The sequence below is a fragment of the Mus caroli genome, chromosome 7 (genome assembly GCF_900094665.2).
Source record: "Mus caroli chromosome 7, CAROLI_EIJ_v1.1, whole genome shotgun sequence".
NCBI lineage: Eukaryota > Metazoa > Chordata > Mammalia > Rodentia > Muridae > Mus > Mus caroli.
Window position 1 is genome coordinate 144,156,008 of NC_034576.1, and position 23,077 is coordinate 144,179,084.

Genomic DNA, 23,077 nt, shown 5'->3' on the forward strand with positions numbered 1-23,077 from the left:
TCCCTGTGGTTGAAGGGCCCCTCATCCTGCTACCACTGGGCTAGACATGGCTCAGCTGCCTTCCCTCAGACCCACTCGCTCACTAGATACCCTTACCCTGCATACTGCTGACATCTGGCGTCCCCCACTAGATACCCCTACCCTGCATACTGCCAACACCTGGCATCGCCTACTAGATGCCCCTACCCTGCACACTGCCCACGTCTGGCATTGCCCCCTCCACAGGGCGAGAAGTATGATGGCCGCAAGGCAGATGTGTGGAGCTGTGGTGTGATCCTGTTCGCCTTGCTGGTGGTGAGCCCCACTTGCCTCACCTTTTTGTTCCATTTCTCTACCTCCCCACACCCCCTCCCAAAGCCCTCCTCTTATGCCTTCTCTTATACCCATGATGAGTGCTGTCCTGCCTACCCACAGGGGGCTCTGCCTTTTGATGATGACAACCTGCGGCAGTTGCTGGAGAAGGTCAAGCGTGGTGTGTTCCACATGCCACACTTTATCCCACCAGACTGCCAGAGTCTCCTGCGTGGCATGATTGAGGTGGATGCAGCTCGGCGCCTCACGGTGCGTCCTGTCTACCCCTCTGATTGTTCAGAACTTGAGTGCCCATGGGGAGCCAGGCCCTTGTGCATTCTTGTTGTCCCTTCACACGGTCTCTTGGACCTGTTCTCCTCAGCCCTGTACTGGTGGAGTCTCAAGCGTCCATCTCTGGCACTTGCTCCTGGGCACTTTAGGGAGAAAATGTCCCTAAGGGTAGGGCTTCCCACCTGTGTGTGACTGACTATGTGCTGCAGGCATAACACACGTATATCAGTGTGAGTCTGTGTTGTACCAGATGGACGGGTTCAGGTGTGGGTCTCTGTATGCCACCATGTGTGTCCAGGTATGTGTGGACAGAGTTTGTACCCAGCTGTGGGAAAAATATGCACAACTGTACAGAGGGTGAGTACTCATGTGTGTGTCAACTATGCATGTCTTTGTGTGTGTGACAAGGGCTGTGGCCAGCTGTTGGGAGGAATAGTATCTGCTTAGCTTGGGAAGCCTGTCCTCAGCTGTGTGCAGAGTCCTCAGGTGAGTCACCTACACATAGCAGTATGTGGATGCAGATGTGCGTACTGTGTTATGTGGCTGTGCACAGCTGCATGTGAGTGTCCGTGTGTGTGTGTGTGTGTGTGATCTGTACAAAACTGTGTGTATGCTCAGGAATAGAGGTCCTGTGCACAAATCTTAGGAACGCAAGTACGGTAGGTAGCAGCCCCGAGATTATGAGTGGTTGGTTCAGGTGAGCTCTGGAGGGTCTGCCCTCCTTTACTGCCATTTGCCCCTCTGACATCCTTGTGGTTTGCCCCCTGTCAATGTGAGCCTCCCAGCTCCATCAGCTATGGGGTGGACAAGGGTGTGGGGGAAGCCCCAGCAGCTTGTTTTGAGCCACACAGCATCTGCCTATGTAAGAGAAACAAGATGCCTGGTGGGCTGGCCTTTTCTAGAAGAGATATCATCTGCTCTCTCCCACAAAGCAAGTTGTCCCTGTCTCTGAGTCAGGATGGAGAGAAAGGTGTAATGGGCTACCCCAGCCTCCTGCCCGCACCTGCACCCAGCCCCTCCCAGCCGCCTGGCTTTGCTTCCTGGACTGGTTCCTCACATGATGCCCTCTGATCTGGGAGGGTCCAACCAGGCAGGACAGGTGCCCCAGGGCGCTGCTTGCTTCCTTGCCTCTCTTTTCCGTGGACCCCGTCCCCTAGCCTCTTCTTCCCTGGCTTTATTTCCTCTGCCATCTGGGGTAGGGGCAGGAGTAGGGGTGCTGGCCTGGGCCTCTGAGAATGCAGCCCCTGCCCTGCCTTCTCCTATTCTCCCACTCTGGCCCCCTACCCCCTAACGTGGGCTCCCCTTGGTACTAACCCCCTGTTTCTCTTTCCTTGTAGCTAGAGCACATTCAGAAACACATATGGTATATGTAAGTAGCTTCTCTGCCCACTAACGCCTGCTTTGCCTGTTGCTGTGGCCTGCAGGGCCTGCTAGGAAGGGGGGAGGGTGCCAGCCAGCTCCGGGCTGCCCTAGCCTCACTCTCCACCTCCCTGAGCGGCTGCTGCAGGATGCAGGAGGTTTGCAGGGCAGGGTGCAGGGACAGCATCAGGACTTGGGCTAATGTTAAGGGTGGATCTCGCACCCTCCTGGCCACCTCAGGGTGGGTGGAATGGTTTCAGGGTAGGCTGAAATGAGTGACTGCTGCTGGGTGCCCTGTCGTCCACAGAGGTGGCAAGAATGAGCCAGAGCCGGAACAGCCCATCCCACGCAAGGTGCAGATCCGCTCACTGCCCAGCTTGGAAGACATTGACCCTGATGTGTTGGACAGCATGCACTCACTGGGCTGCTTCCGAGACCGCAACAAGCTGCTGCAGGACCTGCTATCTGAGGAGTACGTTGGGGTGGTGTGGGGGTGCTTTAGTTACTGGGCTCCATGTCCCAAGGTCTAGCTGCTCTAGGGGGCATCCTTTTTGGTCCCTGTGGATCCTCTAAGGTAGGTGGCCATAGCCAGAGTAGAGTCCCTGCAAGGCCACTGTCAGGCACCCATGTCACCACATCTCCATCCTTGGCGCCTCTCGCCTGCTGCAGGGAGAATCAGGAAAAGATGATTTATTTCCTCCTCCTGGATCGGAAAGAACGGTATCCAAGCCATGAGGATGAGGACCTGCCCCCCAGGAACGAGATAGGTACAAAGCTTCCACCCTATCCCATCCCTCCTGTTTCTGGCTCATGGCCCAGTCTGACCCCAGTCTTTACACAGACCCTCCCCGGAAGCGCGTGGATTCCCCGATGCTGAACCGGCATGGCAAGCGGCGACCTGAGCGAAAGTCCATGGAAGTGCTCAGTGTGACAGATGGTGGCTCCCCAGTGCCTGCACGGAGAGCCATTGAAATGGCCCAGCATGGCCAGAGGTATATGCCTGTCCTGGGGGCCCAAGCCTCCCTCCTGTTGCCCAGGCCAGGGCAGTACCAGGTTCTTAGCCTACTACCCTTAGTCTGGCCTTGCTTGTCTCTGCCCACTATCCCTGGGATCTGGACTGAGGCCACTGGACTGGGCTGGAGTTCACTGTGCTAAGCATGCTGGCTGGCTGCATGGGCTGAGCTGGGCTGCACTGGATTGAGCTGATTGCGCTGGCCTGTGGGGAAAGGGACTAGACTGGATTGGCTTGGTTAGGCTAAGCTGGACAATATTTAACTGACTTGGGGTTGGCTGGATTTGACTAGTACTGGGCTGAGCTGCACTGGCTGGACAGAACTGAAGTAGACTGGGGTGAGCTAGGATGGACTAGACTGTGTTGTACTGGCCAGGATTAACCTAGACTGGCCTGGCCTGAACTATTATTGTGTGGTCTGGCTGGACTGTCCTAGATTAAACTGGACTGGATGGTTTTATCTGGACTAGCTCTATGTATCTAGCTGCACTAGACTGGAATGAACTGGTCTGTGCTGAGCTTGCCAGGGCTGAGCTGGTCTGGCCTGGACTTTATAAACTGGTCTGGACTAAATTGAACTAGACTGGCTGGACCAAATTGAACTGGGCTGAGCTGAAGTGGGATAGACTGGACTAGGCTGGGCTGAGCTGTGCCTGGCTGAACTGTTGTTGATTGAGCTGGGCTATGATACGGTGCCTCTGTGTTCAGAGCCCCTTGCTTATCAGGCTTGTCCCTTCCTGGTGCTTGGCTGCCTTTGATTTGGATTGAGCTGGACTGTGGTGTGGTACAGCTTTGTTCAGAGACCCCTGCCCAGCAAGCTCGTCCCTCCCTGGTGCTTGGGCATCTCCAAGTGTCCAGTAGCAGTAATGTGGGCAGGAGAGTGCTGAGAAGAAGGGCACTTAGAGCCTGCAAATCCGGGCCCTGGCTGAGCGGAGCACCCTAACAGGCAGGCGGGCTTGGTTATCTGTCAACAGGCCTGAGCTGGATCCTGTGGGATCTCCACAGGCCTTGCCCGCAGAGTCAGCATTGTACTCTGCATGAAGTACCCACTGCCCATTCTTTCTGCTGGGAGCCAGCTCTGCCCCTGAATTTGTCAGTAACTGGGAGCCATGTCATGGCTAGGTAGTCATCAAGATAGCACTTCCTTTACCTTGACTTTAGTGTGCTGGTATCTCAGACCTCCTAGGTCCTCCCCATGGATCCAGGCTAGCTCATGCTCCAGCCTCAAAGTTTCACTCCTTGGGAAACTTCTTCCAACTTTCTAGCCAGCCATGGCTCACAATCCCTTGGCTTCTGGCAACAAGGCGGGACAGCAGGGCTCCCTCTTGGCCATGTTCTTACCTAACCCTTCTGGGTTCTGCCTCTTATGGATATGCTTCACCTCAGCATAGTTCTCCCAGTAGCTCTAGTGTAGACCATGTACTCAAGAGATGGTTGCCTTTCCTTGGCCTCTCTTGAACCCCAAAGGGTCAGTACTCAGCCCTGAGCTTCCAGGCCTATGTGCTGCAGGGTGGGCCCATCTGTGGGATAGTATCTGTCTCCAAGGGTATCTGGAAGACCCTTTGTCCTGGAACATCTAGCCTGCTTCTGCTCTGGTTTTGCCACTTGACACTGGGCTCTGATGGGACCACTGGTGGGGACAAGGGATCCTGTGGCTGGTGCTGAGTCTAGACATCTCTAAGCTTGGCTACCTCCCTACCTGGAAGGTCACCCAGGGCAGGCTGTGCTGTGGCTTCTGTCCCCTTCCTCTCTCTTCATCTCTGTCCCCTGGCTTGGGGTTGGTGGGCCATGCTTGGAGGGCCAGGTAGCACATGGCCCAGCAGCTGACCTGCGTGCGTGTGGCCGGGCAGTAACTCTGTTTTCTCGCTTTGTTCCTGCTGTAGTAAAGCAGTGTTCAGTAAAAGCCTGGATATCGCTGAAGCCCATCCCCAATTCAGCAAAGAAGACAGGTATACACCCTGCCCATCCAATCCGCCCTCCCAGCCCTAGATGCAGGACTCCTGCCTGAGCCCCGCAGACAGAGGCGGGCCTGGAGGCAGGGCTTACTGACAGACACTTCCACCTCTCTTTTCTGGGAATGGAACTATCTAGCAGTCCAGGGGAAGAGCTGGCCTGGGCAGCTATAAGGATGCAAGGAGGGGTGGCGTTGCTGGGGCAAGGCCCATGGCCAGTCCAAGCCAGAGGCCCTCATACTCAAGGCTTGCAAAGGCCCACAATGGGTACTGCCCTGCACCCTGCACAGACCTGCCTTATGGTTGCAGGCCTGCCACCCCCTGCCACTCTTTTATCCAGATGGCCCTGGTGTTATTCCCAGAAGGGCTGGCCAGTTTAGATGAAGTGGCTAAGTGTCCTATGCTCCTGGCAGGTGGCAGTAGGCCAGTAACAGCTGCTGCCCACGTGTGCTGCTGATTAGCTGAGCCACATCCAGTTGAGCTCCATACTGTCCCTGTACCTGCCTATGCCCTTTCCTGCTTGCCTCTTGCCTACTTGGCTTCCCTCAGGGCTGGAGTCGTCTTTTCTGCTTTGGACAAATTGCAGCTCAGTTCCAGCATCACTAGACAGAGAGGTTGATGTGGCTTCCACGCTTATGCCTCAGCTTCCCTTCTTCTTCCCTTGTGCCCAGCAATGTGTTTCTGTCTGGCATGGTGGGATCAAAGGCCTAGACTAGGCCTCACTGCTTGTGGCTGTGTCCCCTCTCCCCTGGCTCCTGGTATCTCTATCCCATCTCCATCTTCTCAGGGACTGGCTCCCAGCTATACATCTGGACCTTTGTTCCAGTGGGGAGCCCTGGTACCACCCTGACTAAGGCATGCTGCCCTGGCCATGGGTCTCCATTGTTCCTCAGGCTCCTTTAGCAGTAAGTAGAGAGACTTGGAAGTCATGGACACAGGGTTCTAGTTACAGGTGCTCTAGGAGCTGGAAAGGAGCCAACAGAGATTGGTGTTGCCTTGGTGGGAACCAGAAACCCATTGTGTATAGTGTGGTTAGTGGCGGGCAGGCCAGAGCAGTGCAAACTGGTCTAATGCTCTTTCATCCTCTTTTGTCCTGTGGCTGCACCCTACCCCACTTCTCCCCACTCCCCCGCAAAGATGGCAGGTCCCACAGCCAGGGGTGAACCTGTGTTTTTGTGTCCATTCTCATGGCGAGCTGGATGGAAGGCCTTGTCTCTGATCTGTGGGGCAGTTAGCTGTTCATCATGTTATAACGGACACATAGGGCTAGGCTAGTACCTGCTCCCTGCTACTTGCAGGCTAGGTCTTCAGCCCAGTGGGGCAATAGAGGGTTAAGATGAAGGCGATGGGCTGGCCCTGGGCTTCTCTTGTAGGTAGCTGTGGATGTGAAAGGACTGGGCAAGTCCCATGTAGTGAATCATATACTGAATGCTGTATAGCACAGCCCTGAAGAGGCTGGACTTGGGTGCTGGGGTCATGGACTGCATAAGCCTGGATCTAGTTCACAGGAATCCCCCCATAGCGTATCCTTGCATCTCTGCATCTCTGTCCACAGTGTTTGTGGACTTTTGTTGATAGTCACTTAGTACCTTTTCCTGTACCTTGTCCGGGGTCGATGGTGGGTGGCTCCTCAGTGTGGAGGAGCCCCAGGGACCCTGGATACATACTGGGTGGTGACAGCCAAGGTCAGCAGGATGGCCCTGGGACACATCTGTGCCTCTAGAGACCTTCCTCGGCCTTGGAGCTCCGGGTCAGGACCCCACGCTTCCCGGAAAGGCCAACTAGGGGGCAGGAGCTGGAGCCCTCTGCTGAACTGACAGACGTTCTGCTTTGCTCCCCCAGATCTCGATCCATCAGTGGTGCGTCCTCAGGTCTTTCTACAAGTCCACTCAGCAGTCCTCGGGTGAGTGACTACCCTCCTAAGCCTTCACTTACAGAGCTAGCCTCAGGAAATCAAAAGGGACCCCAGTTAGAGAACCCGGGGTGGGGAGCAGGGCCTCCACAGACTGGGAAAAAGCCCCATCTCTGCCTTGCACACAGGCCTCCTTTGTGGGCTCCTCCTGGCTGCTGCTCTGCTGCTGGGCTCTGGCTAACTGCATGTTCTTTTGTTTTGTGTTGTCCGTTTTCTTGTATGTCACTTGTTTTTGTTGTTGTTTTGGTTTTATTTTTTATTTATTTTATTTATTTATTATTTTTTTTTTGTGGCAAACCTTCCCCATGTCTGTCCCCTCCCTCTGGTCCTGCTTGGGTTTCCTGCTTGAATGCTATCGCTGATCCTGGTTGCTATGTGTGCATGTGGGTGTGGTGGGCATGGGCTCCACTTCGCGGCCACCCCTCCTGACGTCACTCTGCGTCACTGTAGCCTGTTAGGAAGTTTGTCCTGCCCCCTCTGCCCCCTGAGCTCCCTTATGTGGCCTGCCCCCTGGTCACCTCCTCGGAGCCTGAAGCTTGTCGGAGCACCTCTCGGCCAGGACACATCCTCTCTCCACAGGCCGCCCTGCGGCCCAACCCCAAGACTCAGACCTTGCCGTGCAAGGCCAAGCTGACAGACAAGCCGCTGCAGGGCACCAAGTCCAACCCGCTCCCAGCCTGCACCCAGACCCAGCCTCCTGGAGCCAGCCTTGGCACTCCACTGGCCCTGTCCCCTGGGCCACCCACCCTGCCGGCGGCACCTGCCCGGCTCCTACCAACTGGGACTGAACCAAACACCAAATCTGTCCCCACCATACAGGTGACCCCTCACCCCTCACCAAGGGGTAGTCCCCTTCCTACCCCCAAAGGGACGCCTGTCCACACGCCAAAGGAGAGCCCAGCTGGCACACCCAACCCCACACCACCATCCAGCCCTAGTGTTGGAGGAGTGCCCTGGCGGACAAGACTGAACTCCATCAAGAACAGCTTCCTGGGCTCACCTCGCTTCCACCGCCGGAAACTGCAAGGTTAGCACTGATATGGGGCTGGGTAGGTGGTGGAATCTGCACAGGGGGTCTTGCACTGCTCAGATGGAACATGCCAACAGCTGGCGGGTCTGTGGGCCTCTCCACAAGCACTGGCCTCTGAGTCTGTCCCAGAATTGTTCTATCATCTTCTGGGCAGCTATGTTCAGCGAGGCCTGTCGGGTGGTCAGGAAGACTACAGGTCTTAGGCTATGCTGGGGCCACTTCCTCTGCTCATCTGGGGCCTGGAGAAGCACAATGGGATTTCAGCACCAGAGCTCTGACAGCAAGCTGAGCAGAGGGTGGGGGGGTGGGGGTGGGGGTGGGGAGGTGAGGACAAAATGGGCGTGGTCCTGAGACTGGCACCTGCAGCAACAACCAACCTTGCCTTTGTCTTTCCTGTGCACAGTTCCCACGCCAGAGGAGATGTCCAACCTGACCCCAGAATCCTCTCCAGAGTAAGTGGCTTTGCTTGAGGCTGATGAGAGAGGGGCCCAGGTTTTTTCCCATCAGGCAGGGGATAACCACCTGAGGGCTTTTGGTTCCTGGCCCGAACCCCTTGGGCCTGACTCAGCCCATGAGTCTTTATGAACTTTAGGTTCTGTCCACATGAGAAATGCCAACTCTAGAGTTGGCTGGGGACAAGTGGGTGTGTTCTGGGCTTCCCTAGAGTCTAAGGGATCACAGGGAGGGTTTGGACATGAGGAGAAACGGGCTTGTGCTGAGGAGGAAGGACAGCTACAAAATACAGGACCCAGGGAGAGCACTAGGGTTATTGGCAGAAGTCTAAGAAAGACAGAGTAGCTCTAGCCTTCAAGTGGAGGGAAGGGAATGTGGGTGGGCCCAGTGTACCCACCCTACAGACACTGAGGACCTGTACAGTGTGGCTTCTCTGTACCTTTCACAGTGGCCTCTCAGTAGTTACTTCCTTGGTAGCCACTGGCGTGAAAGTAGGAAAACGTCATATGACTGGGTCAGAGGGTAGGGGAAAGTGCTGGCAAAGACCATTGCATCAAGTAGCTGTGCCACCTCACACAGTGGCCAGACAAGAGGAAAGGCCTCGGCCCTGTTGCCAGCACTCAGTAAGGACCTGTGGGCAGTTGCTTGCTCTGTGTTAGCAACCGAAAGTCGCAGAAGTACCTGCTATGCTTTTTGTCCAGGTGAAGGTCAGACACCTAAGATCACCATTAACTGCCCTGAGACTCTGGGGGCACAGGACCACTTCTGACTAGGTTAGGCCTTTATGTTGCTCTGATAAGAAGTTTTGAATGGATAGATAGAGAGATTAGAAAAGTAGGAAATTTGTGACCGTAGCTTGAGAAAAGCCTTTTGGCGTCCACCTCCTTCTTGATCAAGACTGTCAGAGGCTTTACTCTCTCAAGCCTTGCATACTGGCTCAGGAAAGCTTTACACCCTCATCTTCTGTCATGAGCCCCTCATTGGTCATAGCCTCCACAGAACCATAGCCGGGAAAAGAGAGGTATCTCAGGAACTGGCTCCCTTGGTTGTCCATTATGTCAAGCCAGCTGGCTAGAAGCCATGGGAGCTACAGCAGTCTATAGAGTTCACCCCCCTTCTCTCTGCTGCCGTCAGCTAGAGCCTACCAAGCTGAACATGTTTTGTCTACCAGCCTAGGCCCTTTTCTCATGCACCCTATGGCTCACACCAAGTATTCTGTATTCCCAGGCTAGTACCAGGGCCCAGCAATATGGATACCAGAGATCTAGCATGGGCTGTGTCACCCAGTGCCACACAGTCCCCTCTGATCACTCAGTTTCGTTCAGATTGGGCCATGTCTCATGTGCCATACCAGCCAAGTGTTTCTGCTTGCACCTGTGATTTTCAGCCAGAAATTCTGTTTTCTAGAACCACTTGTCTGCTTCAAAAAAATCCTGAACATTGCTGGTCTCCAGGTCCAGGCATGGGCCTTGGGTACAGGTGGGACAAGGGCCTACACCAGGGGCCTGTACACACAGCACTGGACAGAGCTGACAACAGGAACACAGAAGGGCTGGGGTCTGTGTCTGCCACAGAGGCAAAAGAACCATCCTAGAAATGAAGAGGGGGGGGGGAGTCGCAACCAGGAAACCCTTCATACAGCCTAGACTGACGGTGGCTTGGTGCTGCCCAGCACAGATATTCTCATTCATGCTGGCCACAGCCAACCCCATCCCACTGTTGCTACTTCCCTCAGTTTCTAGCCTGAGCCCCTGGTACAGAGATGCATCTGGCTGAGGGGCTGGCTGTGCCCACACTGTACTTACACCAGGCAGCTAGAAGTCTGCCTGGCCATGTTGACTGGGAATTGCTTTGAGACAACCTGCAGCTCAGCCTCCCCTAGGGTCTCTGGAACAGAGATCTGGACTTCACTGGGCATTGTGCTTTGTGGTCTCTAGGGCTAGAAAGGAATGTCTTCCAATTGCCAATTGTCAAGCTATCATGGGAAGAAAACTAGTCATGGAGTTGGGTTGGACTGAGGTATCTGTAGCTGTTTGGGAATCCTGTCAGCAAAGGTGGCAAGAACTCCAGCTATGCACATGTCTAGAAGGGAATGGGTGGGACCCCACAGTGAGGCTGAGGAGCTTGATATCTGCCTTTCATCCCCTTAGACTAGCAGAAGATTATACTTAAGAGTAAAGTGTCCACACCTTAGGAGATGGTCTATGCAGTGAGGAATGTTGCAGTGGAGCTGGGGTTGTCACTGGTGTAACCTGGCCAGACACCTGCGGCCAGCTGGGCAGCAGTGGAGTCATGGTCAAGCACGATGTCAAGCTAGAGTGGGAAGAAAACTAGTCCTGTAGTTGAGTGGGCAGTATGTACCAGACCTGTGGCTGTTGGAGCTCTGGGCAGGTCCTTCCTTAACTGACCCCGAGGGTCTACCAGGGATCTTACAAGCTCAAGTATGGAGCCACACAATCTTTAATTAATATCAGAGAGCCTCACCAGATTCTGTAACATGCACCAGCTTCCAGTAGTCTGTGGACATTTCTTTGAGGAAGGTGTAGAGGGAGCTTGCTCAAAATGTAGGGATCCAAATAGAGGTTGAGAGTTAGACACTCTCTCCTGTCCCTTGTCCTACACAGTGGACTGTCTAGCAAGTGCCACTCAGACATCCTGTGGGAGTCAAGGACTTGCAGTTGAGTGTATGTTGGAGTGAAATTTATTGTTAAGAACATAGAATTGGGATTAGGGTTGTAAGGTGAAGGTTGGGACAAGGGGTTCATGTTAAAGACATGGGGTATGGATTAGTGACATGGAGTTCAGGCTGGGGATATAGATAAAGGTTTATGGATGTTGTGGTAAGGTTAGGGGTTATGGCTAGAGAAGTTTGGTTAGGGTTAAGTCTTTTGGTTTATTGTTACAATAAGAGGTATTCGGTTAGGTTTTATCTTTTTTGTGGGGCAAGTTTAGAGTTGGAGATTGCCCTTTGTGTTGGATTGTGGAGTTAGGGGAGTGGGTTTGGTCAGGTTAGCATAAGGGCCGCATGGCTGGTCTGGGATGTGGGGAACACTGCTCTATGGCNCCAGCCACTCTGGAGGTTACAGAAGTGGACCAGGCATCACATCCCCATCATGACAGCCTCTGCTCTGCCTAGGCTGGCCAAGAAATCGTGGTTCGGGAACTTCATCAACCTGGAGAAGGAGGAGCAGATCTTTGTGGTGATCAAGGACAAGCCCCTGAGCTCCATCAAGGCTGACATCGTTCATGCCTTCCTGTCGGTGAGGCCATGGCAGAGTCAGGTGGACACGCACATCTATGGGCCCAGCCTCCAGGCAGACCATAGGACCTCTCATTCACACAAACTGTGTACACCTAACTCATCCTTTTGTTCTGCCTGGACCATCACTGTCTACCTAGGCCTTCATCCTGCTGGGAGCTGCCCAGCACCCTGGGAGTGGGGAGCTGCCTATGGCTGGGGTGTGCTGGTCTCCAGGTAAAACCTCCCTGAGACTGAGGGTGACATACAGGTGGCCACACGAATCAAGAAGAGGCTGTGACCAAGGGTTCTGATAACACCCACTTAATGGCCTGAAGCCCAGAGTCTGTTTCCCATGTTATTTCTTGAAGTCTGTGACTTCCCGTGGCCCCAGCTTCCCTGTAGAGGCTGGGGTTCTCTAGGTTCAGGTTCTAGAACCTGAGATGCCTCCAGGTTCTGAGAAGCAGAAAGGCATAAAAACTGGAGATTAGACTTTCCAGCCAGGCTAACTCCCAGAAGACTCTCAGAATTAACCCTGTCCCTTGTGACTCCTATGTGGGGCTGCTGTATGCTGAGCTGGACTCTCTGGGACTTTCCTCAGTGTGTGCCTCCCACCTCAGGGCCTTAGTCTGCTAACTTTTGGCCAAGGGGAGTCATAGCTCTCATGAGTATTTATTTGAAGGTACCTGCTCTATGGTGCCGTTGCCTCATTAGACATTCTGTCCTGGAATCCTTTCAAGAGTCCTTAGCTGAAGGATTTCCCTGGTACCTGGACAGCTGAGAATGTCTGCTAGAAGCTTCAGGCCAGGGAAGGCCACTTCTAATAGAGTGGTTGTATTTGAGATTGGCCAGACTCTGCGCCTGCTGTCTGTCTCTCACCCCCATCGAATCCGTTCGTTCACAAGGCCCCAGGTTACCAGATCAGCCTGGAGCTCCCATCCACTTCCCCGTGGTGGCTAGTCCTATAAGCCGGGGTCACTCTATCTGCTTTTGTTTTGTTCTTGCTACTGTCACATCAATGTGACCAGAGTTTAGTGCTGTGAATTCACACACCCCATAGCTTCCCTGATCACTGCTGGGATGTTCTTTCATTCCTGCCCTTGACTCAGGGATGTAAAGCCGTTTAGCCCCTTCTGGTTTAAGGTTCTAGTGTGCACCCTGGCTGGCTGAGCAAGGGGGCTCTGAAGTGAGTTTCTCGCTGACTGTTAGTTTTCTGTCATGCTTGGTTCTCAAAACTGGAGATTGTTTGTAGGGCTGGGTTTGTGTCTGGTGCCTACATAGTGCTGGCACTTCTGTTGCCACCTCTGCAGGAGTGGGTTAGTGGGGGCCTGCTGGTAGGCTGCTCTCACATCCAACCTGTACACACTGCAGATCCCCAGCCTCAGCCACAGCGTTATTTCCCAGACAAGCTTCAGGGCTGAATACAAGGCCACAGGGGGCCCAGCAGTGTTCCAGAAGCCGGTCAAGTTCCAGGTGGACATCACCTACACTGAGGGCGGAGAGGCCCAGAAGGAGAATGGCATCTACTCAGTCACATTCACTTTACTCTCAGGTAAGCCAACCCACTTGGTGGCTGTGTTTGACTCTCACTGGTGTTCCCAGTGTCCTGACAGCCAGTCTTCCCCCAGGCCCCAGTCGCCGCTTCAAGAGGGTGGTGGAGACCATCCAGGCCCAGCTGTTAAGCACCCATGACCAGCCATCAGCCCAGCACCTGTCAGGTGAGGCGGGGGCTCAGCACAGCGCCTGTGGCTAGTGCTGCTTGGATGGGAGGTATGAAAACTGACATGGCCTCCTACTGTGACGGATGGATGCCCACCTCCCTGCCCTGAGCAGTGCTGCACCCCTCAGGGAGCAGGGCCCCTCCCCGGGCATGGTGGGCTGCATCACACTGAAAGGCACCTCTTGTCCACCGTAGAACCACCCCCGCCAGCGCCAGGACTAAGCTGGGGTGCTGGGCTTAAGGGCCAGAAGGTGGCCACCAGCTACGAGAGTAGCCTCTGACGCTGGCAGGTAAGGTGTCCGGCCTGCTGCCGGGGAAGGGAGGGGCTGCGGGCAGGGCCTCCTGCAAGAGCCAGGCTTGTCCTAAGAGGGGCACCCTGTGCCCACTCATCTGGCCTGGCTCCAGACAGGCCTATAGGGTCAGCACCTAGGCAGCTAGACATGAGGGCAGCCTGAGTAGGCTCTGGGAGCAGGGCCCAAGGCCCTGACCCTTGGGGCTCCCCTTGTAGCACTCTACAAGCACTGGGGCTCCCTTCCTCAATGCCACTGACCAGCAGAGCTTTGCCTTAAGCAGGATGGGATCTGAGGTTCTAGTCCCAGTAGGGTGCTCAAGAAAGGCACCTGGGCTGCTGGTAGTTATGGGAGAAAGGAGTACCTGTGTGTCTGGCCCTATGCATAGGTACACACATGGGACATGTATGTCAGAGTTTAGCTAGGATATAGTCTGTATAGCAATGGGACAGGCTGATGGTATATGGCATGGGACTGCTTAGGCACTTGAGAAGTCTAGATGAGATGGGATGTGGCTCAGGGCCAGCTTCTCTGAGCCCTAGTCTCACCTTGTCTCCATAGCTGGGGCTGTTAGGGTCCCTTGTGTGTATGTAGATTCTTTCCACCTGCTCCTCATCCCATTCCATCCTCATTTCATTGCCTGTGGATGTGCTCCCACCATGAGCCTCGTCATCCTCTGGCAGGTGGGGCTGGAGCCCTCAGCAGCCCTGGGCTCATTTAGCTACCCACTCTGCTTGGAAGAAAGCGAGCAAGCAGGGCCAGGTGCCCCTGGGGGCACTGTACTCAGTCAACCTTGCTTTTCTGGGGCTTTAGGCCTCCGTCTTGGAAAGAGGAAAACAGCCTGGGGAACAGCAGCAGTAGTGGGAAACCGAGGACAAGGAATGACAGGCAGAGGCAGGCCAGAACTATTAATGCAAGGAAAGCCAAGGTCTCTAGCACACTGCTGGGGTTCTGCTCATGGTGACCAATCAGACACTGCAGCCCTCCTGTACTCCTGAATATTGGACAGCTCTCCATGCCCTATGCTATGAGATGGTCTACCATACCCCCCACCCAGTGCCACGTCCCAGGTGTTACAGGTGTGGCCTGTACACAGGACCCACCCACCAGTTCTACTCAGTTAACCGTCAGTACTGGCGCCTACCCTTGAGACTGTTGGGTTCCCAACCATTCTTGAATCTCGGCCTGTCCCCCTGATGCCCTCTCATTGTGTCTCTGTGTCCTGGGCCCTTGTCCAATGAGCTTGGCTTCAAAGACCCTGCTGGAGGTAGACAGAAGTATGGACTTCCAGCACAGTGGGAGAGACAGGGGTGTATGGAAGCCAGTGGGTTTGCAGGCATGGTATAGGTGGCCTGCTAAACTATGCCAAAGCAAGAGTTTATCCAGCTCAGGGAAGACAGGCCCACCAGGAAAAACGGTCAAATCCAGTCTTCTGGCTTTGGCTATTGGAGCATGACCTGCTGTCTACCTTGCTCCCACTCAGCTGTAGTCATAGGCTTCTTCTGACCTAGACCTTAGCTCTCAGCTCTGCCTCTTCCAAACTCTCCCCTTCCCTGGGCCTGCCTGTACCATCACCCTGTCTCCAGGCTCAGCTCCTCTTTCCCAGCCAGTCAATATTCTTGGGCCCTGCCTACTCCTAGCCCCTCTCCTCTATGAGCTCTTTGGACTCTGGCCACTCCTGGATCAGCCCTCTCAGGACCTTGCTCCTTCCCAGCCTGGCTGGCTACAGGTTGCCAGCTAGCCCCAGGTAGCAGGTGGGCAGCCTGTTCACTCTCTCCCTCCCTCTTTCCATTCTGTGCTCCAGACACCACTAACTGTATGGAAGTGATGACGGGGCGGCTTTCCAAATGTGGTAAGAACTCCTCATGCTCACTTGGCCCCTAGCCTGCCAACTCCACTGTGTGCCCACAGCCTACCCTGACCAGTGCTATCCCACTGTCCCTGGGATGTCCTGGGTCCCCTGTGTATGCACAGGCATTGGACTACCCACCACCCCTGGGCTCCATCTTCTGCCAAGAGTAGTCTTAACTACTCACTTCCTGGTCCCCATCTCTACAATCAGGCTAGGCAGAGGAAGGACTTAAACTCTCAGAGCAGGAAAAGGCCCTTGTGCTTGAAGCCAATAAAGGTTCTACATGTAGCACTGCCCTGGAGGGCAAGGTGGACACTTGTCCACAGACCATGCCAGTCAGAAGAGAGGTATGCAGCCCTGGGCTTATTCTGAGGTCAGGTGAGGGAATGGAATTGGAAGTATCCAATTGGCCCAGCTGGGTAATAAGCACAGGCCCAGGAGGGTGGAGGGTCACCCATTACTTCTGCCCTCCAGGACCAGAAGTCCAGCTGTGGCTGCCTGTCCCCAGCTCCCTGCCTGCCTACCCACCATTAATCCTGTCTGTCTGCTGCTGAACTGTCTGTGCTAGCCAGGGCAGGGGTCTCCCTGTATGCTGCTGGTCACTGGCTCTGGCCACCCTTTCCAAGAGCAATCATTACTCATAAAGCAGTAGCCAACCCCAGGGTCCAACTCAGGCCTGATCTTTCTATTGCTCTTTCTACACCTTGGGTTGGCCAGCTCATGTGACCCCGACACTTGGGAAGGGAGGCCCAGGACTTCTGGGGCCACACTGGGTGAGGGAGGAATCTCACTGCCTGTCCTGGGCCTCAGTTCTCAGAAGCAGCCCTCATGTCCCATGCCACTTTGGAGGTATGGAGTTCAAGGGTCTATCCCACAGCAACAGCCCCTCCCACTGCATTGCTCCTGGCACTAGGGACCCCACTGGCCGCCTGCCCAACCTGCTTGCTACCCGCCTGTCCTTGCTCTGCCATTCCATCTGACTTCATCTCGTTGGGTTTTTCTTTCTCTTGTCAAGGCTCCTTCGTTCATTTGTTTGTTCTTTCTCTCCTTCTCTCCTTCTCTCCCCTTGCCCCCCCTTTTTTTTCTTTTCTCTCTTTTTGTCTTCTGTTCTGTGTACCCAGGCACCCCATTGAGTAACTTCTTTGACGTAATTAAACAACTTTTTTCAGACGAGAAGAACGGGCAGGCGGCCCAGGCCCCCAGCACACCCGCCAAGCGGAGTGCCCACGCCCCCCTGGGTGACTCCGCGGCCGCTGGCCCTGGAGGGGACACCGAGTACCCGATGGGCAAGGACATGGCCAAGATGGGGCCGCCCGCCGCCCGCCGTGAGCAGCCTTAGACACTAGTCCCTCCCCAGCACAGCACAGCACAGCACAACACAGCACTGACTGTGGCCTTCTGCCGCCCTGTGTGGACAAGGCCCCACCTGCCTGCCCAGACCTTGTCTCAAGCCTGGGAGGAAAGTAGAGTGGCCAGGGCGCGGCCCGCAGGCTGGGCTGCTGGGCTTGCTCTCTTTTCTCTCTTGCGGTCTCTGTCTCTGCCTGTCTCTGACAGCATCGCTTGTTTCCGCTCTGATACCAGGAATTATCCCGAAAAGTTAACATGTCACCTCCACGAGGCCATCCTCTGTGCTGCGTGTGGACACTGGCTGACCGAAGGCAGCTGCTGCGGACCACCCTCCTGCTGCTGCTGCTGCTGGGCAGAGAGGCTAGCCCACTGTCCACCACCTCTGCCTATCCCCTGGCAGCTCCGCATGGCCCAAGGGAGGAGGGCCTGCCGCCCAGGGGTTCCTCTTCTCGCCCAGCCACCCTGGATCCCAGTGACCAGATCCTCAGCAGGGACAACCTGTCCACCATCTTCCAGGGTAGGGGACCATGGTGGGTGAAGCAGTGGGAATGGATTGTCCTCCACGCCGCATCTGGAGGCCTCCTGGGCCACTCACCTCGCCTTTTCCACATGTTGGCCTCGCAGGGCCACCTCTTCTCATCTGCATCCATTGCTCCACCTTGCCAGGCTGCAGAGCTCCAGCTGTGATGGTTCTCATGGGCTGAAGTGGAGATAAAAGACCTGGGTGCTCCAGAGCTGCCAGGGAGCTGGGCTGAGACCAGTATTATTTATTTGCTGTTTTAATTTATTGAGTTTCTTTATGTCTCTGTTCTCTGTTCAGGGAAGGAGGAGTAGCAGCAGCAGCACCCTCCTGCCGTCTGTCTGTCTGTTTGTTCTGTCTGTCTGACTTGGGCAGGGTGGGTCCAGAGCCCAGGTTCCCTCTGAGGACAGAGCCGTTGTGGGGCTGGGGACAGTGGAGAGCCAGCCAGTGGATGCAGCACTGGCAAGCTACTGTAAACTTTAAAAGAATTCCTGCAAGATATTTTTATAAACTTTCTTTTCTTGGTTGTTTTTGGAAAAGGGTGTGGGGTGGGGCCGCTGGGGCAGAGCTAGAGTTTGTGTTTCGGCTCCTTGCTCTTGGCTATTTCTATACACATATACATATATATATATATATATATTTAAAGAACAATGTGGTTAGCTCTGTCCCGGGTTGTTTTATTACTACTTAGCAGCAGCTCCAGTTCCACACGAGAGCTCAGGATCCAGGGCGTCAGCCTGCACTGGTCAGCTGTGCCTGCTGCCCAGAAGCACTGCCCAGTACTTCTCTGCTGCATCAGGCTGAGGCTGATCTTGGTTTGGTGTCTGATTGAGAAGGGGTAGAAGGCCCTGAGCTGGCACCCTACTCACACACAGGATGGCAGCAGTACCTCGGTTTGTTTTTTGTTTTTTTTTTTTTTAAATTAAAATTAAAAAGTTTAAAAAAAAATCAAAGCCAGAAATGGAGTTAGCAGAGTGCTCTGCAGTGGGTTCCTCTTGGAGGTGGCGAGGGCAAGGGGCCCACACCACTGCCTGCTGCCCACCAAAGCCCACATCACTTCCCTCATCTTCAGCTTTTGTCTGTGTTCCGTTCTGTCTGGCTGAGCCAGTCCCTCCCAGCTGGCCCAAGGTGCCCGGCATAGCAGCAGGAGGGGCTGGGGGCAGGTTTCATGCATGCCTTTGCTCTTCCCCTCATGTACAGATTTTAATGCTTCTATTACATTCAACCACCACAGGCTGGGATTTCTATACATAGAACAAAATCAAACACCTGTAACAACAGCAAAGCCACGCAGTACAAGTGGGAAGGGGCATATCTACGGTGTCAGGATACTGAAAGCAATACCTCTCGTTAGCCTTCCTCTTTTGTACTTTGGACACATGCGGATTCGCAGACATCACAAAAAATGGACAAGCCCCATCTGGTGTAACCCCTGTCAAATAACTGTGAGCAACTTCAGTTCTGGAACAATAAATTCCTTCCATAAAGACACATGACGCAAGGTTTCCGTCCGGGTTGGGTGGGCATGGGAAATGGCACAGGATATCTAGAAGTGACTTGTGTCACCAACTGTACCTGTCTGGGCTGTGCCCCTGGGTGAGGATCCATGTGTTAGGGTCTGTTAATCAGGGAGGGCTGTTTCTCTAGGCTGTCTTTCATCAGGGGTGGGCTTCTAGTGAGAACCAGGGATAGGGAAAGAACAGTCTAGAGACACTGGCTGGCAGAGCTCTGCTAAGATAGGAATGAGTGTGCTGTTTTCTTCACGGTAGCTCTATCACCCCAGATATGCTTGGAGTCACCTAGCACTCAGACTTTCTCCCCAAGAGTCCCTAACACACTACCTGTGACTCCAGCTAGCTGCCCTGGCCTTATCGCCACCTCTTTGCTGCGATTACATGGAAGACATGTCTTAAATGCCAAGAGTCGGAAGCCAGACAGTCCTTAGGAGTCTGATCAAAGTGCTCAGTCTGTGAAGCTATGCATTTTTCTTGGTGGCAGTACTGTACTAGATGGCACACTGACAGTGGGAGGCTGACGGTTCTCTATGGTGGACACTGCCGTGCACTGTGGGAGTTCATAGCACACCTGGCCTCTGCATAGAAGATGCCAGCTGTCTTCCACCTTGTTGGGGGCAGCCAAATGCTCTCCAACACTACCATGTGTCTCCTGAGAGTAGAGTGGTCCCAAATGCAGTCCTGCCTTGGAGCTAAGGCTTAGTTAACACACAGTCTTGTCAGAGAAGCCTAAGAGCCTTCCTTCTGCCTAGCTTCATTGTGAGCCAAGGGGGATAGCTCTGCAGACTCAAGCTCAAAACAAGAAGTGATGAGCTAGGGTCACCCTTGCTAAATTCTAAATGTCACTGTGCCCTCCAAGAAGTGAGATACCCAGAAGGCACTTAGCGTGGACAAGGGACCAAGCTCCTAATTGCAGCTTTTCAGTTAACTACTGCTTGAAATACAGGTTTAGGCAAGGACTTGACCCCAAAGGTGCCTGATTCTCTGGGTCTGGGGCTCAGGATGCTAAGATATCTTCCTGTAGTCCTGAATCTGCTTTGCTGAGTATAGCAACCCACTCCCACCCAATCTTCCTCCATCTGGCCCACTGGCTATTGAGTCTACAATCAGGCTTAGTGGGCACTGAGACGCGCTTACTTCACAGGCCTGGCAGCTTCCCACATGTACACTGTTGCACCTCTAAGGCTCAGAAAGGATTCATCTACAGTCCCACTCCTGACACTAAGCTGTCTTGATTGCACATAAGTCGAAGCAATCTCAGCCTGTTATTCATATAAAAAATAAAGAAATGATGCACCAGACGTGGCCTTGTGCCATTCACACTGAGTAGTAAACCCTTGTCTGCACATTAATCTAATGCAATTAAAATAAGAACTACTAAAATATAAAAGTCCTCCAGAGGTTAGGACTAAACTTGATTGGCATAGAAGTAAGTATGTGGGCAGGAATGAAGTAATGGATGCTTCCTACCCTGGGTGATGAAGCATAGTCTGGTACCCTCAGATGTGGAAAAACCCAACCTCTAACCTAATGAGCCATCCCAGGCTTCATGGTACCTTCTAAGAGCAGAATGGCACAATTCCTTGGAGGGTGGGGCCTCAAACCCTTCAGGTCAACTATAGGGTTGGCTGTTGTACACTCCTACCGACACCTTAATTCTGGCTCATTATGGACAGCCAACCTGGCTGATGGCTCCTTAAGTGTCTCATTCTCCTGAGGCTCAATGCCCATCCTCCACCGACACCACTACCCATAAGCCCAAGTCTCCTGGTGTAGTTTAAAAAAAAAAAAAGGGTAGGTGGAGCCTTCAGAATGACGAGGGAGGAGTATTCCTACCTGGGGAGGCCATCCTGGAGCTCCTGAGGCCCCATTATCCTTTTGCTCATGGCCTTGCCTCTGCCTTCCAAACAGAAGTTCCAGGTTGAGTCCCCATGTTGTTGTTTCTAGTTCTCCTGGCTGATGCCCCTCCCACTGCTATGGACACTGTTCACTAAGGGCCTGGGTCACGTCCATGTTCATATCAGCTTTTATAACCTTCATTCCACCTGCAACTTTATGTCCTGTCAGTGCTAAGTAACAGTCACAGGTTCCAGGGTAAGGACCTGGGCATGTTAGATGTGAGAGGCATTATTCTATCTCAGTCTGCCCATGGATCCCATCCCATAAGCAAACTACTGACGTCCCAATGTCTCAACCTAGCATAGTATCAAACCAGGCCTCTTACCTCACCTTGCTAGTCAGAAGCCTCAAATTGCATCCTCCAAGTCAAAGGGGAGTGTTGGACGTTATCCATTCTAGGAGTACCCTTCCCACACTGGTAGGCCAATGAGCCAGACAAGGTCAGAAGCTTCCAAGCACAGGACAAACAGGAAGCCAGTGGCAGGCATCTTCTATGGCTCAGGGTTCTAGCCCTGTGCCCTGCCCTGTTTGTAGGAAAAGTAGCATCCACTACTGATCTAGTTAGCTTTCCACCGGAAACCTCCCTGCCTCAAAAGACCTTGTTTCATCCCTGTTTCATCAGGGCTTCTGGTGAGATTCAAGAGCCTTCTCCAACTCCTGTGTTTCTCATAGGACTCAATCCCTAAGACAAACAAGTCCTTCACACATCTATGCTCTACTTTCAACTTTTAATTAAGAGGGCTGACAAAAGGTGTCAGTTACTGCTAAACAGGCCAGGTTAGCCTTTCTGCCTTGCTGAGGTCCAAACAAAGGGCTACATAGGTTCATCTGGTCTCTGTCTCTGGAGCACATTTTTCTAACAGCAAAACTGTGTCATTCACACAGCCTGGGTGCTCCCCAGTGTTAGCTCCCTGATGGTCTAGAGCTCTTCATGGACCTATTCCATGTACAGAAAAGACCACCACAGCAGGGACAAGGAGCAGTAGGGAGCCATCCATGTGGTGGCATGCACAACTGCTATGTATACCTTGGCTCATAGAAGCTGGATCCCAGCATACAACCTGGGAGGTGGTAGTCCTAACTAGATACCTACTCCTTCATGGACAGCTTTCCAAAGGTTCTGACGCCACCATGTGCTTATAGGTCCTACAACTCCTTCCTATGAGACCACATATCAGAAGCAGCAGCAGCAGCACCACCACCACGCCTGACCACCAAGGAAAGGTGGAGACACACCACTTCACTTAGATTGTTTCAGGCTCCACACAGAGGCTAGCCATGGCCTCTGCACTGGGGATCGTCCCTTCCACTAGGTGGCCAGAACTATGGTTCCCTGAGGGGTTCTGCCTAGAATTCAGCTCCTGTACTTGGGAGCTGAGAAGGCGGTATCACTGAGCCAACCTGTCCCTTTGCTAGATATCTGTAACTCTGTTCCTGCTGTCCCTTGGCCCCAGAACTCCCCACTGGCACATCTAGCAAGCTGAGGTCCCACCACAGGTTCCTATAGCAGTCCCAGACATACAGTTCCATGGGAATCCTGTGGCTTCTATTTAAGGGGTCTATGCTGAGACAAGAGATATGGGAAGAGGCTCAGGCACTCTGGTGGGTTCCACTCCCAGGAACTGAGACAAAAACTTGGAGTTGATCCAGGGATTTTGGATTTTGTTTGTTTGACAAGAGCTCTCTGTGTAGCCCTCAGCTGGCCTCAAACTCATAATCTTCCTGCCTCGGTTTCAGAAGGACTGCTATGGAGGAGCAGTAGGACCAGGCTGAGAAGACTCCATGTACCCTGGAATTCTCTGGTAAATTAGAGGGACAAATGGCCACTGAAAATGTCAGAAGGCAGGTGGGTTTAGTCCAGGTGTTAACAGAAAAGCCTCCAGGCCCAAGTACAGTTTTTGTTGTTGTTTCGTTTTGTTTTGTTTTAAGGCCCAGTAGCCACAAATGCATTGCACAAGCTAAGCCAGAAGGCCAGGCAAACACCAAACTCTAGGAGGGTCCATCCCACAATTTAAAGGGAACCTGTTAGGGGGTGCTGAGCATCCCAAGAATCGACCAGCAGAGCCGCTGGTGCCAGTTGGCAGGCATAGCAAGCAGGTTGCCAGGATCCAAAGATCTGAGTTTGCCATCTGTGAAGACCAAGCCATAGCCATGCCTGGCTCCATTCTTTCCCTACTTGGGTACCAGGCCAGCTCCAGTCTTGGGCTTAGGTCCCATAACCCACCTAGGCAGCAGGTTGCCTGCTCCTAGGCTCCCAATGTTGAGCCAATTCTACAGGTCTGAAGACCTCCATCTCCACTCAAGGAGGTAGAGCCAGTGAGGATCAGGTTATGGCGCTTGAACCCGTCCCTACCCAGAAACCACAAGGAAGACTCAGAATAATATGAAATAGCAGGC

General features: G+C 53.7%; 1 protein-coding gene across 14 annotated transcripts in view; it reads left to right on the plus strand.

Annotated features, from left to right (window-relative positions):
* Brsk2 (BR serine/threonine kinase 2) overlaps positions 1-18,756 on the plus strand; it is a 52,292-nt gene extending 33,536 nt beyond the window's left edge. For 2 of the 14 annotated variants that reach the window (XM_029480026.1, XM_029480032.1), the window contains 15 exons: positions 226-294; positions 415-561; positions 1,920-1,951; positions 2,249-2,413; positions 2,611-2,708; positions 2,783-2,933; positions 4,837-4,902; positions 6,748-6,808; positions 7,637-7,844; positions 8,251-8,299; positions 11,437-11,560; positions 12,910-13,090; positions 13,167-13,256; positions 15,353-15,400; positions 16,570-18,756. In XM_029480026.1, coding sequence (XP_029335886.1) covers positions 226-294; positions 415-561; positions 1,920-1,951; positions 2,249-2,413; positions 2,611-2,708; positions 2,783-2,933; positions 4,837-4,902; positions 6,748-6,808; positions 7,637-7,844; positions 8,251-8,299; positions 11,437-11,560; positions 12,910-13,090; positions 13,167-13,256; positions 15,353-15,400; positions 16,570-16,739 — 1,659 coding nt within the window. In that variant the 3' untranslated portion in view covers positions 16,740-18,756. Of the gene's footprint in view, positions 1-225; positions 295-414; positions 562-1,919; positions 1,952-2,248; positions 2,414-2,610; positions 2,709-2,782; positions 2,934-4,836; positions 4,903-6,747; positions 6,809-7,636; positions 7,845-8,250; positions 8,300-11,436; positions 11,561-12,909; positions 13,091-13,166; positions 13,257-13,453; positions 13,549-15,352; positions 15,401-16,569 lie in introns of those variants that run through there. The other 12 variants (XM_021166178.2, XM_021166182.2, XM_029480029.1 and 9 more) reach the window with 11 other exon arrangements.
* The last annotated feature ends 4,321 nt before the right edge of the window (positions 18,757-23,077 follow it).